The 17,591-nt window shown below is 42.2% G+C and overlaps 1 protein-coding gene across 4 annotated transcripts in view; it reads left to right on the plus strand.

Annotated features, from left to right (window-relative positions):
- Nucleotides 1-17,591, plus strand: part of TTC7B (tetratricopeptide repeat domain 7B) — a 174,228-nt gene that overhangs the window by 95,008 nt on the left and 61,629 nt on the right. For all 4 annotated transcript variants that reach the window (XM_053270534.1, XM_053270516.1, XM_053270524.1 and 1 more), the window contains one exon: nucleotides 15,449-15,546. In XM_053270534.1, the coding sequence (XP_053126509.1) occupies nucleotides 15,449-15,546 (98 nt within the window). The remainder of the gene's footprint in view (nucleotides 1-15,448; nucleotides 15,547-17,591) is intronic.

Below are 17,591 nucleotides of genomic sequence, written 5' to 3' on the forward strand. Positions count from 1 at the left end.
AGGACAGGAAGCCATTTTGTCATTCACGTTACTATGTAAACTGCATTGCGAGCTTTTGTTGTTTTTGAAAAACAGCATATAGATATTTCTTCTAATAATATGTAACAAACCTTTTATGTGGCTCTCTCTTTATGCCAGATGAGTACTGACTTGGAGTATTTTTTGTGCACACATCTGACTCAACTATAGAGTAGCTTCAGCATTCTTGCAAATGCCAGTCACACCCCTGAAGGAAACATAGTTAGAAACATTCATCAGTATTTGTCAAACTGCTGTTTACGTATATCTTGTAGGTTCAAGTGTTGAAGGTTTCAGTATTATTCCTGATTATTTTTTTGTCTCAATTAATATTTAAGTAGAAAACCACATGATGAGTATGGTGTAGTTATTAGAGCTTGAGAGACCCAGATTCAAATCTCTTCTCAGCCATGAAACTCACTGGATAACCTTGGTTCAGTCACTCTCTTTAAGCCTAACCTACAGTACCTTCCAGTGGTGTATTGTGAGGATAATGGGGAGAGGGAGCGGGGAATCTCCCTATGTATGCCACCCTTAGTTCCCTGGAAGACAGTTGGAATAAAGATTGAAAGAATAAATAAATATATTGTTCAAACTCTCAAGCAAAAGGTTTTTGCTTTATAGATCTTTTTCCAGAAAAGCTGTCTGTATTGTCTACAGGAAGACCTTGTTAATCGTGGGTCCAGCACTCGCGGTTTCATGTATCTGCAGTCGGGAAATTAATACCCAACCTCGATATACACGGGGGGAGGGGTGGTTAAACCTGCATATCTGCAGGTCAGGGTTGGCTGGAAATGACCTTGGAGGTCATATTCGGCCACCATTTTGTGTCTGAGGGCCATTTTATGGCTCATTTAGTTGAAAAAACTGATTTCCGGTCCCCTAGATGCCCTGGACTGCTCTGCAGCATGGTAGGGCACTTGCGCAGGGGAGGGGGGCGGATACCATGATCTTTGGCCATGCAGATGCCCTGGCCTACTCTGCAGCATTTTAGGGCACTTTTGGAAGTGATGGGGGGGGGTGGAACCACTGATTTTCGGCCATTTTGAGCAGTCCAGGAACCTAACCTTCCCGATTCCTATAGCCCTAATGCCCCATTATTTGTGAATTTGCTAGCTGCCCCCGCCCCTGGAATGGAACCCTCACAAATAATGGGGTTATCCTGTATATAAATGTCTCTTAATATATGATGTGAAAGGTAGATGTTATATAGTATTCCAAAAAGAAATCGGGGGGGGGGGGAATACTCCAGAAATGCATAAAATTATAGGGTTTAAATTGTCAGGGATCTTACTGAATATCTTCCTCCATTAATCACAAAGTATTTGAATATTCATTTAATTGTCTTTTACCTGGTGTATACAGAATTAACTTGGCTTAAAAGTATCAGGAGAGGGCTGTAGGATCACATACTCGATCACCAGTATTTCTCATTTCATCTTACCAATGTTAAAATGAGTCTGAGGACAATCCTAAACCATGTTTTGAAACTAGAATTTAAGCAGGGTCCTAAAGCCATTTAGAAGGATCCTCGGGCTTATTTTAACCAGGGTTAACAACAGTAAGGTGTGACCGTTTTACCTGGGAGCAGTGAAGTAAATGTGATTGCCACCCAGTCATTAATGTCAGGTGTCATTAAGTATACAACAACAATAATTTCTATACCACTTTTCAACAAAGGACTGAAACCAGACTAATGTCTAAAATGGAGTTTTAAAGCATTTTACACAGAGAAATAATAAATAAATAAGATGGATCCCTGTCTGCAAAGGGCTCACAATCTAAAAAGAAACATAAGATTGAGACCAGCAACAGTCACTGGAGGTACTATGCTGGGGGTGGATAGGTCCAGTTACTCTCCCCCTGCTAAATAAAGAGAATTGCCACATTAAAAAGTTGCCTCTTTGCCAAGTTAGCAAGGGGACATCTGCATCTGACCCAATGCTGGTGTCTGGGCCTGTTTTTGTTTTTTTAATCCCACCTAGCATTTTTAGGATCTGAATTATGATTTGTGTTTTCATCTTCCATGATGTCAAATTTCTCTGTGCAATCTATTTATGAGATCATAGTTGCAGGATTGTAATTTAAATTAAGAATCTCAAAGAAAAACATTTTCTGAAAGTAAATTATTCTAGGAGTGTAGAAGAAAGCAGCTGGGAAATATATAGTTAAATGAATTGTTTATCTGTAAATTTAAAAAGTTGTTTTCAGTAGCATTTGTACTACAAATTGTGTTCTGATTAAACTAAAAGTAGATTACAGCTATTGCTGTTTGGCAGGGTTGTTGATACAAGCAGTAGGCTTAGAAGCAGCATTTTTCATCTTAAACACATTTTGAACCTATTTTCCCATTCTGTATTTGACAAACTTGTGCTTGTCTGAATTTCCAGAGTGCTGATCTGAGCAGTATGATGGCAATTTTCTTTTACGCCCAATTTCAGCATGATATCTGTGTGCACACAATTGCAGAAATATGTTTCCACCTCCCAACTTATGCAGTTATACTTAATGTTGGCATAGAATCCAGTCGTATTCTGTCATTGCTTTTCTGATGAGTTTTATGCACTCTTGTCTAAAAATAACTTTTAGTAGTGATTACTCTGGACAGCAGCATGGATTTTGATCTGCTTTGAACCTTAGAAGTTATACTGTTCTGATTACTTGGAAAACTATAAAATGTCCAAACAGCATCAACTCTTAGCTTTCTTGATTTATCTGTGTTTTACTAAGCTGGGTAACCATGGTTCTTCTGTCTCAGATTCTACCTTATGTTTTGAACTGATCACTGCAATAAATAAATCAATCAATCAGTCCAGGAATTCAGTTACTTAAAGGTAAACAAAATTTAAACCATAACTATCCCCTGCTAACTTGGGAAAGAGGCACCTTTTAACATGCATTAGAATAACTCTTTATTTAGCAGGGGGAGAGTAACTGGCCCTATCCACCCCCATCACAGTACCTCCAGTGACTGTTGCTAGTGCATATCTTATGTTTCTTTTTAGATTGTGAGCTCTTTGGGGACAGGGATCCATCTTATCTTATTTATTTATTATTTCTCTGTGTAAACCACCCTGAGCGATACTTAGAAGGGTGGCATAGAAATTGAATGAATGAATGAATGAATATAAATATAATAGCTTGAAGGACAAGCTACAAGAGGAGAACCCTTGTGGAAATATTCATTATTTATTATTGCTTTGATTCCTGCAGTTCATCCAATGCCCAGATTCTTTTCTGTGCATGAAATAAAATTATGTAGCTCATTTGCAAACTGTTATGTTAAAATTAAACTCTTGGATTCTCAGCTCCTAAATATCAGTCTACAATAAGTAAGAGAGGAAATTGAAGTTAACCAGGGTTGGTCACTTGTGTTACATAGCTTTGACTGTACTAGAAAAGAAATGGAAGCCAGTGAAGCTAATACAGATATAAATTGCAAATAGAACAGGGAACAAATCCGTTCCCTCGAGACCAAGGTGGCGGATCTGGAGAAGCTCAGAGAGACAGAGAGGCATGTGGACGAGACCTTCAGGGATGTGATAGAGGCATCCCACTCCAGGGCTGGTAGCTCCTCTGCTGTCAGGGAGAATGAAGGTCTTGGGCAAGGAGGACATCGGTCTGAGGAAAAGGGAAATGCTCCTTTAGAAGGGACCCCTTCCGTGGATGATGAGCCCATATCCCCTTGCACAGGGGATACTCCTCTGGGGGGTGGGGGCCTCCTTGTAGTGGGTGATTCGATCATTAGAGGGATAGAGAGATGGGTTTGTGACCCGCATGTTGACCGCACGGTGACTTGCCTGCCTGGTGCGAAGGTTGCGGACATTACGCAGCGTCTAGACAGGCTCCTAGGCAGTCCTGGGGAGGAGACAGCTGTCGTGGTGCACGCCGGCACCAACGATGTGGGGAAATGCAGTCGGGAGGTCCTGGAAGCCAAATTTAGGCTGATAGGTAGCATTTTGAAGTCCAGGACCCCCAAGGTAGCAGTCTCAGAAATGCTACCTGTTCTACGCGCAAGTACAGTGAGACAGGCAGAGTTGAGGGGCTTCAATGCTTGGATGAGATGTTGGTGCCGGGAGGAGGGGTTTAGATTTGTTAGTCACTGGGACACATTTTGGGGCAAGCAAGGCCTGTACAAAAGGGATGGGCTGCACTTGAACCAAGATAGAACCAGACTGCTGGCACTTAAAATAAAAAAGGTTGCAGAGCAGCTTTTAAAATGACACCTGGGGAACAGCCGATGGGAGCTGGGCAGTATCCCGTTTGGCAAAAGCCATCCTTTAAAGCAGGCATCCCCAAACTGCGGCCCTCCCGATGTTGCTGAACTACAATTCCCAACATACCCAGCCACAAAAAAATGTGTCTAGGGATGCTGGGAGTTGTAGTTCAGCAACATCTGGAGGGCCGCAGTTTGGGGATGCCTGCTTTAAAGTGTGAGGCTGCAAAGAATTCAAATAAAACAGAAGGGGACAGAGCAGAACCGCATAAAGAGCAGACGGGAGCCTGTGCCAGCAGGTCAAAGAGTCAAAAGAATAGCATACATCAGGGGAGAGATTCAGTGTATAGGTGCTTGTATGCCAATGCCAGAAGCCTCTGAGCCAAGATGGGTGAGCTGGAGTGCTTGGTTGCTAATGCAGAAATAGACATAGTGGGCATAACAGAAACATGGTGGAACAGTGAGAACCGGTGGAACACTGTTATCCCTGGGTATAAACTCTATAGAAAGGACAGGGAGGGGCACCTTGGAGGAGGGGTAGCACTGTATGTTAAAGAAGGGATAGAATCTAACAAGCTAGAAAACCTAAGTGAACTGGAGTCCTCCACAGAAACCCTGTGGGTGACTATACAAGGCCTGAAAGGAAACGTGCTACTGAGGACGTGCTATCGCCCTCCAGATCAAAATACCGACAGTGACTGGGAGTTGCAGGAGGAAATCAGGGAGGCATCAAGGAGAGGCAGGGCTGTAATTATGGGTGATTTCAACTACCCACACATAGACTGGGTAAATTCACATTCAAGTCAGGACAAAGAGGTCAAATTTCTAGATACGCTAAATGACTGTGCCCTAGAACAATTGGTCATGGAACCAACCAGAGAGAAGGCGACCTTGGATCTAATTCTGAGTGACACCCAGGACCTGGTGCATGATGTCAGTGTCATCGACCCTTTAGGGAACAGTGACCACAGTGCCATCAATTTCAGCATACATGCAGGGAGAGAATCACCAAGGATGTCTAACACAGATATTTTGAATTTCAGAAGAGGAAACTTCTCCAAAATGAGGAGTATAGTGAAAAGAAAGCTGAGGGGGAAAATCAGGAGAGTCACTTCGTTCCGGAGTGCATGGAGTTTACTCATAACCACAATACTAGAAGCCCAGTTAGATTGTATACCCAAAAGGAGGAAAGGTACCACTAAGTCCAGAAGGATGCCAGCATGGCTAATGGGTACCGTCAAGGAAGCCATAAAAGGGAAGAAGACTTCCTTCCAAAATTGGAAGGCCTGTCCAAATGAAGAGAACAGAAAGGAACACAAACTCTGGCAAAAGAAATGCAAGGTGACAATAAGGGAGGCAAAAAGAGAGTTTGAGGAACATTTAGCCAAAAGTATCAAGGGGAATAACAAAAACTTCTTTAAGTACATCAGAAGCAGGAAACCTGCCAGGGAGGCAGTTGGACCATTAGACAATGAGGGAGTGAAAGGGATTATTAAGGAGGATATGGAGGTTACAGAGAAGCTGAATGAATTCTTTGCATCTGTCTTCATGGCAGAGGATACTGAGCATATACCTGCTCCTGAACCAGGCTTTTTAGGGATGGAGGCTAGAGAGCTGAGTCAGATAGAAGTGACAAGGGATGATGTTCTAAACTGTCTGGAAAAACTGAAAGCTAACAAATCACCAGGGCCGGATGGCATCCATCCAAGAGTCCTCAAAGAACTCAAATGTGAAATTGCCGACCTCCTTGCCAAAATATTTAACTTATCCCTGAAATCGGGCTCTGTACCAGAGGACTGCAGAGTAGCAAACGTAACACCAATTTTCAAAAAGGGATCTAGGGATGATCCGGGAAATTACAGGCCAGTTAGCCTAACGTCCGTTCCAGGCAAATTGATGGAAAGCATCCTCAAGGATAAAATTGTAAAGCACCTAGAAGAACAGGCCCTGCTGGGAGTGAGCCAGCATGGCTTCCGCAAAGGTAAATCTTGCCTCACCAACCTTTTGGACTTCTTTGAGAGTGTCAACGAGTGTGTGGATCAAGGTGATCCAGTTGACATAGTATACCTGGACTTCCAAAAAGCTTTTTACAAAGTTCCTCATCAAAGACTCCTGAGGAAACTTAGCTGTCATGGGATAAAGGGACAAGTACATTTGTGGATTGCTAACTGGTTGAAAGACAGGAAACAGAGGGTAGGTATGAATGGAGAGTTTTCACAATGGAGGGAAGTAAGAAGTGGGGTCCCCCAGGGATCTGTACTGGGACTGGTGCTTTTTAATTTATTCATAAATGATCTAGAAGCAGGGGTAAGCAGCGATGTGGCCAGATTTGCAGATGATACCAAACTCTTCCGGGTAGTGAAGTACAAAACGGATTGTGAGCAGCTCCAAAAGGATCTCTCCAAACTGGGGGAGTGGGCGACAAAATGGCAAATGCGGTTCAATGTTAGCAAGTATAAAGTGATGCACATTGGGACAAAAAACCCCAACTTCAAGTATACGCTGATGGGATCCGAGCTGTCGGTGACGGACCAGGAGAGGGATCTTGGGGTTGTGGTGGACAGCTCGTTGAAAGTGTCGACTCAATGTGCGGCAGCTGTGAAAAAGGCAAATTCCATGCTAGGGATCATTAGAAAGGGGATTGAAAATAAAACGGCTAACATTATAATGCCCTTATACAAAACTATGGTGCAACCACACTTGGAGTACTGCGTACAATTCTGGTCACCACATCTTAAAAAGGACATTGTTGAACTGGAGAAGGTACAGAAGAGGGCAACCAAGATGATCAGGGGCCTAGAGCACCTTTCTTATGAGGCAAGACTACAACACCTGGGGCTTTTTAGCTTAGAAGAAAGACAACTGTGGGGAGACATGATAGAGGTCTATAAAATCATGCATGGTGTGGAGAAAGTGGAGAGAGAGAGATTCTTTTCTCTCTCACACAACACTAGAACTAGGGGTCACTCCATGAAATTGATTGCCAGGAGGTCTAGGACCAACAAACGGAAGTACTTTTTCACACAACGCGTGATCCACTTGTGGAACTCTCTGCCACAGGACGTGGTGACAGCCAACAACCTGGATGGCTTTAAGAGGGGTTTGGATGACTTCATAGAGGAGAGGTCTATCAATGGCTACTCGTCAGAGGGCTGTGGGCCACTTCCAGCATCAAGGGCAGGGTGCCTCTGAGTACCAGTTGCAGGGGAGTAATGGCAGGAGAGAGGGCACGCCCTCAACTCCTGTCTGTGGCTTCCAGCGGCATCAGGTGGGCCACTGTGCGAAACAGGATGCTGGACTAGATGGGCCTTGGGCCTGATCCAGCAGGGCTGTTCTTATGTTCTTAGAATGTTCTCACTCTAGCTAAACATTCTTCAGTAGCTGTCAGAATCCTTGGCTAGATCTTTGTTACACAGATTATGTGATCAAAGCTTGTCATTACCTCAGCTACAATTGCTTTTCCTCAAACTGCAGCCTTGTGTGTGTGTTAGCCTACTTTCCAGTAGGCTTATGAGATCACCCAACATTCTGTGTGTGTGTGTCCTTGTGTCCCCCGTCCATCAACTTTGCAACGCCAGGACCAATGTGAACCAAATCAGGTACAGTTGTAGGGACACATGGGGCACCTCAACAGCGTAGTTTGTGATGATGTCATCCACCCCGATCCAAGATGGCGGACGTGTAAACTTTTGAGGTGCAAGTACAATAACTTGTGGACAGTTTAACTGAATTGAACCAAATTGGCTACAGCTGTAGGGACACATAGGGATGCCCATATGGCTTGGTGTGTGATGATGTCATCCTCTCCAATTCAAGATGGCAGCTGCGTGAACATCCAAGGCACAAGCGGGCTAATTTGTGAAATATCTAACCAATTTAAACCAAATTGCATACAGTGGCAGTGAGTGACTCACAGGGACACCTCAACATCATAGTTTGTGATGATGACATCCTAGATGATGCCTGATCCAAGATGGCAGGCGCAGACACTTTGGAGGCACAAGTGAGCTAACTTGTGAACTGCTTAAACGATTTGAACCAAATTTGCTACAGCTGTAGAGACACCTCAGTAGCATAGATGGTGACAATATCATCCAAACCAATTCAAGATGGCGGACATGTAAACAATTGAGGTGCATGTGGGCTAGCTTGTGAACCACTTAACCGATTTGAACCCAATTTGCTACAGCTGTAGGGACACATAGGGACACCTCAACAGCGTAAGTTGTGACAATGTCATCTAACCCAATTCAAGATGGCGGTCACATAAACCTTTGAGGCGCAAGTACAATAACTTGTGGACAGTCTAACTGATTTGAACCAAATCTTCTACAGCTGTATGGACACATAGAGATGTCCCAATGGAGTAGTTTGTGATGATGTCATCCACCTTGATCCAAGATGGTGGACATGTGAAATTTTGAGGCGCATGTGCAATAATTTGAGGACAGTTTGAACCAAATTTGATACTGTTATAGTGAGTGACCCACAGGGACACCTCAATGGTATAGGTTGTAATAATGTCATCCACCCTGATCCAAGATGGTGAATGCATGAACATTTGAGGTGCAAGAGATCTAAATTATGAATCTTGATTTGAAACAAATTTAGTCCAATTGTAGAGACAGTGAAAGGAAAGTAGGCTGATTAGTTCTTACTAGAACAACTTGTTTTGTTATACAACTAGTGTTTTGGAAGCCTGGTCATAGGGTGACCAAATGCGGTACAGAATGGGGCTCCAATATTTTAACACGTTAGTTGAGGAGGAGGAGAGGGTTTTGTTTCCAGAGGCAACTTGTCCTGTCCTAGTGCTGCAGTGATTGAAAAAGCTGCTCCTGCTGAAATTCCCTCACTTTACGCTTGAGGGTATCTCATCATTCTGCCTAAGCAGGCTTTGCAGCAGAAGTCTTTGAAAGATTAAGCATTGAGAGTGTTGGGTGGCGACTGGCTTTTTCTTTCCTAACAAGTTTGCTTGGGTCGCTTCCTATATCCTAGATCCCTGTCTGCCAATTTTAGAGTTGCTGCCTTTTTCTTGACAAAGTTGCTGAGCCTTTAACAGCAGCATGGCAGGCAGAAACTTAACAAGTACAGTTTTTCCTGGCACAGAGATGCCATTAACCTATACATAGTTGTGTACTTGCATCTTAAAATAACTCTCTTTAGTATCATGCTTGTTAGGGGGCGTTTCAGAGAAATTGTAATCTGTGTCATTCCTGTCTTCTATTCAGCATCTGGCATGCTGCTATTACCAGATAAACTGCAATAACAGAAAAAGGTTTAGGGCAACACTAACCATTACAAAAAAGTGCCCTGCTTCATGACTAGTACAACTCGCCCAATGTCCTGATGTTGCTATGATGTGTGCATCCCCACCCCAGCTAACAACAGCTAATTATGAGCACAAAGCTACTTAAATCAGGCCATGGGGTAAATTATACTAGACATTATGGAGGAAGAGGAGATAGTTTTGACAGGAGATGATATCCCTCTTAAGTTTCATTCCACTCTAAAGGTACATGCCTTCGTGGAAGTTACAGAAAATGAGGCGTTCACCATGTCTGTTGTATTGGTGCATCTCCAGTGGTAGAAGAAAAGACCCATGTTACCACAGCAGTAGTAGGATTTCTCTCTCCACCCATATTACTCCTATATTACATTGATATTGTTGGTGAACAGTATCCAGATAAGTTATGACTAACTTGTCTCACTGATAACAGTCGTGCTTAACTGGATACTAGCTGGATGCTACGCAGTGTATTAGTCAACTTATTTATTATTATTGTTGTTATTAACATTTTATATCTCACTCTTTCTCCAAGGAGCCCAGAGCGGTGTACTACATGCTTAGGTTTCTCTTCACAACAACCCTGTGAAGTAGGTTAGGCTGAGAGAGAAGTGACTGGCCCAAAGTCACCCAGCAAGCATCATGGCTAAATGGGGATTTGACACACGTCTCCCTGGTCCTAGTCCAGCACTCTAACCACTACACCATGCTGGCTCCTATAGACCTTGGTCAATTTATTTCTATTTCCACCACAAACAGCTCTCAAAGTGGTATACAACAAATGAAAAAAACCTAGTTGTGCCATAAACCATTGGTTCCCAACCAGGGGTACATGACCCCCAGGGGGTCTTGTAGGGGTACTCAGCCCTCCCGCCGCCCCAACCAGTGAGTACAATAGCAATAGCACTTACATTTATATACTGCTTTATAGCCGGAGCTCTCTAAGCGGTTTACAATGATTTAGCATATTGCCCCCAACATTCTGGGTACTCAACACCGAAGCATTGCCTTCTGATCTGAGGACTTGGCTATTACAGTTACTGGGTACATCTAGATTAAATAACTCACAAGTAGTGTTGTTGAAATTTAATTTCCGTGGGAGAACTCATGAGTAACTAAGTCTGGATGTAAGCCTGTGACTGCAATGGTCTTTCTCAGAACTGTAACATTGAAATTTGTATGTGTACACATGCATGCACGCACAAAATAAAAATCTGTATGGGGTACCTAAGCTGAAGATTTCATACAGAAGGAGTACACTTGTTTAAAAAGGTCAAGGCACTCTGTCTGTCATAAACTATAACTTGCTAACTGGGAAAGAGGCACATTTCAAAGTGGCAATTCTCTTTTTATTAAGCAGGGGGAGAACAACCTTGTGTGTGCTTTTTTTAGGCTTTGAGTCCTTTGGGTACAGGGAACCATCTTGTTGTTGTTGTGGTTGTTATTTTATTAGTGTTGCAATGAGGGCATCAGGGGTTCAGCTTGCATGCATAGTAGAGAATCATGGGGTCTTCGTTAAGATGCTCGTTACAATTCTTTTTTGATGTAAAGTCTTTGAATACTTTTTGGTAGAAAGTAGTATGTAAATAGTAATAAAAACAATACTTTAAAATTCATCACAATATAGGTCTAAAAAAGCTAAAACAGTGTCAAAAAACTAGAAAATCTGACAAAAGCCTTCTCTAAACATTCTAGTGGAATAGAATGAGCCTGATGAATCTCCTTAAGGAAGGAGTTGTGTGCTACAGATTCTACAACTGAGAAAACACTGCTTGTAACAGAGGATAATCTTCGTATTGATGACACCTGAAGTAACATCTTTGGAAAGATTATCTTAATTTACAGGGAGGTATATATGAGAGAAGATGTTCCTCTTCTGGACCTAGGAAGCTTAGGACTTTAAAGGTCAAAGCTAGCACCTTGAATTTTAGCCTTGAAACAAATTTAACAAATTTATATGAACTCTGCAGTCAGCTCCAGACAAAAGCTAGGCTGCTGAATTCTAAATCATTTGAAATTTCTGAAGTTTTCAAGGGTATCTGTATTTCAGAATTGCAATATAGACTGAGTATTGCAATGCTGTATTGCAATAGTCAAAGTGAGAAGTTAGCAGAGCATCCAAGATGGTGGACAAGCCCCTGTTCTCTAGAAAGAGGTATAACTGGCATATTGGATTTTGCCGAAAGTGCGCACTCCTGGCCACAGCCATACAGAACAATGCTGGGTTGAGGAGCAATCCCAGACTGCAAACATGATCATTAAGGGGAATATACTTCACTGAGAACAGGTGTATCCTGTATATTCACATCAATAGGCCCACCCAGCATCAGCATCTCAGTCCATCAGGCACTAATTCATGTAGGATCTTCACACAGAGTTTAAGCAATTTAAGTAAAGGCAGTTTAACTGTTGTAAATTGCCTTGAGATGCATTATGAAAGGCGGTATAAAAACTGAACAATAAATAAAGAAGTAAAGCTGTGTGTTCATCTGCATATGGATGACCTGGGGCTTTTTAGTTTAGAAAAAAGACGACTGCGGGGAGACATGATAGAGGTCTATAAAATCATGCACGGCGTGGAGAAAGTGGAGAGAGAGAGATTCTTTTCCCTCTCACACAACACTAGAATTAGGGGTCACTCCATGAAATTGATTGCCAGGAGGTCTAGGACCAACAAACGGAAGTACTTTTTCACACAACGCGTGATCCACTTGTGGAACTTTCTGCCACAGGATGTGGTGACAGCCAACAACCTGGATGGCTTTAAGAGGGGTTTGGATGACTTCATGGAGGAGAAGTCTATCAATGGCTACTAGTCAGAGGGCTGTGGGCCACCTCCAGCCTCAAGGGTGTGCCTCTGAGTACCAGTTGCAGGGGAGCAATGGCAGGAGAGAGGGCACGCCCTCAACTCCTGCCTGTGGCTTCCAGCGGCATCTGGTGGGCCACTGTGCGAAACAGGATGCTGGACTAGATGGGCCTTGAGCCCGATCCAGCAGGGCTGTTCTTATGTTCTTATGACTGCATTCCAAACCCCCATCCTCATCCAGTGCTTTCATGCAGATAATAAAAAGCTTAAGGGCCAAGACAGAATCCTGTGGGCATTCCAAAGAATAATTGTGATAGAGAGGAACAGCAGTACCTTCTGTAACCATCCTATAAGGTGAAGGAACAATTGTCAAACCGTGCCTCCTATGCCCGATCTGCAATTGAGGAGGATATCATAGTTGACTATATCAGAAGCAGCTTGGAAATCCAGGCTGATCAACAACTTGTTAGATTGTCTGTCAGAGCAACCAAAATACTTTCCAGTCTGAAGACATGTTGAAATCAAACAGCCTCCACCCCCAACAGTCATGCTTATGAGATTATTTCACCTTCATCTTGATGTTTCTACTGTCTGACATCTGGCACAATACTGTTGTGAATTTATGACACTGAATTCATTAACCAAGGAAGTAATTAATACAGTAGTTTCCAGGAAATGTGCACTGACTGATGTAATAGTTATTGCTTGATAAAATGGGCTGAGGAAGGTTTCCTTCTGTTTCCTGTGGATTACTGTAATTGCATTATTGTACATGGAATTACTAGTCCAGCTATGCTGTGTTAGTGTCTTGTAGAGTCTTTTGTTACAGCAGCTAGACAAAGAAAGGAAATAGTTTCTTTCTTGATATGGAATGCATTAGTTAAAAATGAACGTAGGCATTTCACCAAGAGGAAATTGCTAAGAGGTTATTCAGATTCAAAACCAGGAAGCCATTTCGAAGTTTAGGAAAGATTTGAAGAAACTTAGATTTCTTCCACCATTTTTCACTAATGAGGTCTCTCTGGGAACATTAGCACTAAAATCAGAGCACTAAGCAACACAGCCTTTCTATAGAAAAAACGTATCTGCTTGTGAAATAACTTAAATAGTACCAAAACTTGAAATCTACAATTTAACTTTAGAACATTTATGCGGCATCAATATAAGCTGATTGTTTATTTAATATGTTAATATCCTACCCTTTTGAGAATGCACAAGGGAGCTTACAACAATAATATAAAGCAAAAAAAACCCCTTAAAAATCAAGAACTAAACCAAATCTAAAATAGATGAGAGAAGACTAAAATGGCACAGACAAATAAATTAATACAGATTAAAAGCCCTCTTAAAAAGAGTTTTCAGTTGTAAATGGAAGCAGGAAACGGTGGGGACAGGGAATACCATAACCTGGGCACTTCTAGGGTGAAGATCCTCTTACGTGTGCCTGTCAAACATCTTTCTGACAACTGTGAAACACACGGAAGTGTATTTCACTCCTGTATATTTCTGCCCGCTCTCTGCAGTCACCTTTTCAGGTTACTGGATAGAGTGGGCAAGCTCATATGGAGACAGATGGTCTTTCAGGTCTTTGGACCCAAGCTTTTTAGAGCTTTAAAAGTAGGGAAGTGCACGAATCGTGATCTGATCAGCAATTCGACACACAGCCCAGGCACCTTTTTAAAAGGGAGGAGAACAGGTCCGTACATACCTGCTCCTCCACTGCTCACCACAGCTTCCTGCTGTCCCTACAGGTCCGCACATACCTGCTCCTCCACTGCTCACCCTACTCCCCGCTGTCCTCGTGCACTGGCGGTGCACCCCCCAGCTGCCCTCACATGGCAGCGGCATGCACGGAGTCCATGAGCATGCCGCTGGGAGGAGCACCACTGGCACGCACACTGCCACATCAAGAAGCTGCAGTGAGTGGCAGAGGATAAGGTACGGACCTGCTCTCCTCCTTTTTTAAGGTGGTCAGGTTGTGCATTGATTTAGTGATTGAATCATGATTCGTGCACAGCTAATAGCCAGCACCTTGAATTGAGTCCAGAAATAATTGGAAGCAGCTGACATTCTGCACTAACTGCTGTTTCCAAATACTCTTTGAAGGATAACCCCACGCAGAGCACTCTGGAGATTAGAGTTTCCACCTTTCAGTCTCTGTACTTGATTGATTGCCTGGCAGTCATTTTCCTTTTCTTTTTCTTGGCCTGTCTACTGAGGTATCCACAAAACTATAACACCACCAATGTCAGGATAAGGATGGGAGAGTTTTGATCTGGAACATTCCTGTGCAGACTGTATGTGCAAAGTGCATGCTCAGAAGTAAGCATTTCAGCTTGCTGAACAGAGCATACTTGAGTACTCGGAAGTAAATCAGTTGACTGGGAGGCATTTCAGCCTGTTGTTCCATGTGGCAGAATGGGACACCTATTACAAGTTGATATGCTCATGGGTAGATATATCAGGCCACAATCAGTATTCCTAGTAATTTCTAGAGTCTCAATAAACATTGCAAGTGTTGTTGGAAACCTAGTATCTCTTCAGTGGTACTGATTTTTCTGTACCAAAAAGTAGAAGAGGAATCCTAATCAGGGTCGATGCCCCCCTGATCCACACAGGATGACATGTAGACTGCATCAGCTGTTCCTTTGACAAATCCCAGAAGAAACAGCGGGTATAGGTACATCCTAATGCTGCCCGTGGGTAACAGTGTGAAGGAACCTAAGTAACCTGGTCCACTTAGGATAATTGAGGCCTAATTCACATGTTCCAGTTAATGGTATGGCAGCCTCACAGCTCTGGTAACTTTTGAAGGAAGTAGTTAAGTGAGTGGGACTTTCCACTCTTGATCTCCCTGCTTTCCCCCACTACTACATGGTCATCTTTGAGACTGCAGCCCTTCTACATTAGTCTGAAAACCATTGTGGAAATATTTGAGCCATTGTAAAAGGCATCATTTTTAGTGGAACGTAACACTTCTGTCTGTCCTGTCATTTTCACCTGCTAAATTATAGGTAAAGGACACAACCCGCTGAGCTACTTATTAAACTCTATAAAGCAGCCTAAACACTGCTATTTACTTTTAAAGCTTTGAATGACTAACCCCTTGCATTGTTTCCTGCAGTGATTCTGGAAGGGGCAGCAGTTTGTTAGACAGAGCCATTGCTGACAGGCGACAGCTTAATACAATTACTTTGCCAGACTTCAGTGATCCTGAAACAGGTGAGGATTAGTGTCTACAAGTATAAAGTGTTAAAGACAATATGTATTTTCTGTTAGAGACTATAATTTATAACCAGTCAGAACACTTGTAGTGGAATAGGCATGGTTTCGCTGTACACACTGTTTGTTGTCTAAAACTGCAGTTGTATATTTCAATATTTGTATGGATTCCTGGATAGTTATCTATTCCCTATAGAAAATATGTATAAAGACGTTAAATTTGGGCATATGCATTGTAATACTAGTTCAGACAGACACACACCCATAATGGCTGCAAGGGTCTATTCCAGAGTCTTATGTTTTTGCCCTCTCATGTTAAGTGGTTAGCATAAAGCTCTGCATATGCCAAAAGTCCACAATCCAGAGTAGGGCTGTAATCCTATGCATACTTACTGGGGAGTAAGCCTCATTGAATTTGGTGGGACTTAACTGCCATATAATCATGCATAGGATTGGGTGTATGGTCCCCTTCACACATTATGCTTTTTAGGTATACACTCTTTCTTTTTTTTTTAAGTCAACGCTTAAAATACAAAAGGAGCATGTGGAAAACAGATGTTTGAAAATATATTTATCATATAAGAGCACTCATAAGAGTTCTAGAACTGGCTGCATTATACCACAAACATTTTTTTAAAGCCAGGGTAGAACCCCATTAGTTGCATGCAAGCCCTTCTAGACATCTAATGGGACTTGTTATACTGTTGCTTATCTAAATAGTATTTAAGAAAATAGCTTTGGTGCCTCTTTACAAAAATAAGGAACTGAAGCACTTCCAACTTGCGTTGGTTTTTTAACTGGCTAATTGAAAATCAGTTCAAAGATTGTCTCATAACTAAGTTATGAGTTAGCTATAACTTCAACTGAAAATTATTTTACAGCATGTCAAATAAAGAAGCTGTCTTTGAGCACAGGGCAAGAATAAATTGCACCACTTAGCCATATTGGTCCCTAATCTCTCTGTAATCATGCTCATATGCCCATTGTGAAACACGTTATCGCTTCCAAACGCACATTTCTGTGGCCATGTAATGGCTGAAAATAAGTTTTTTTTATTAAAGATAAAATGTAGAAAGAAAAGAGATGTGCAGTTGGGTCCTTTTTATATGAAAATGCTAACTTGGCAAAGAGGCACCTTTTAACATGGTGATTCTCTTTATTTAGCAGGGGGAGAGTAACTGGCCCTATCCACCTCCAGCACAGTATCTCCAGTGACTGTTGCTGGCATCTAACGTTTCTTTTGATTTTGAGCCCTTTGGGGACAGGGAGCCATCTTATTTATGTATTATTTCTCTGTGTAAACTGCCCTGAGCCATTTTTGGAAGGGCGCTATAGAAATTGAATTAATAATAATAATAATGATAGGCGCCCTAGGTGCAATTCCAAAACACCTTGAAGAGCACCGCAACACCATAGGGGCCACAGAAATCACCATCAGCCAATTACAAAAAGCAACTTTGCTGGGAACAGCCTATATTCTGCGACAATATCTATAATAATAACAGGAACAATATTGATAATAAAATTCAGCCATCCCAGGACTCGATGTCTGGATAAAACAAACCAGTAATAATAATAATAATAGTTATCACTCTTTTGCTTTGCTTTTTAAAAAATCAGTTGTATGATGGTATATGTTTGTTTTATGTCAGAAATATTCCACATTTGTTACTACCTGTTTCCATATTATTTAACACCTACCTACACATAATGGAGAATTGAGATTGTGCTAGCTGATCTACCCCTTGATAAACCCACTCTGGACCTGTCTGGTTGTACACATGCTCAATGTTGTGTTTAAATAAGGCCCTATACATGTTGGCCCATATTAAAATGTTGCATCCAGCTCACAGCATCAGGATTTAGAGATAGGGATTTAGGGGGTGGTACCGGTTGACTGATCCCTACTCCATGCCTGGGCCCTGTGTCCCCTGTATAGGATTCTGACTGAAGTTAAAACATTTGCTATTATAAATTTCTGAGTCAAATTATATTATTTCTGTTTACATCCTTACAATATCGTTCAGGATTGAAAAATTGCCTTT

The sequence above is a fragment of the Hemicordylus capensis genome, chromosome 1 (genome assembly GCF_027244095.1).
Source record: "Hemicordylus capensis ecotype Gifberg chromosome 1, rHemCap1.1.pri, whole genome shotgun sequence".
In the NCBI taxonomy this organism is placed as follows: Eukaryota; Metazoa; Chordata; class Lepidosauria; order Squamata; family Cordylidae; genus Hemicordylus; species Hemicordylus capensis.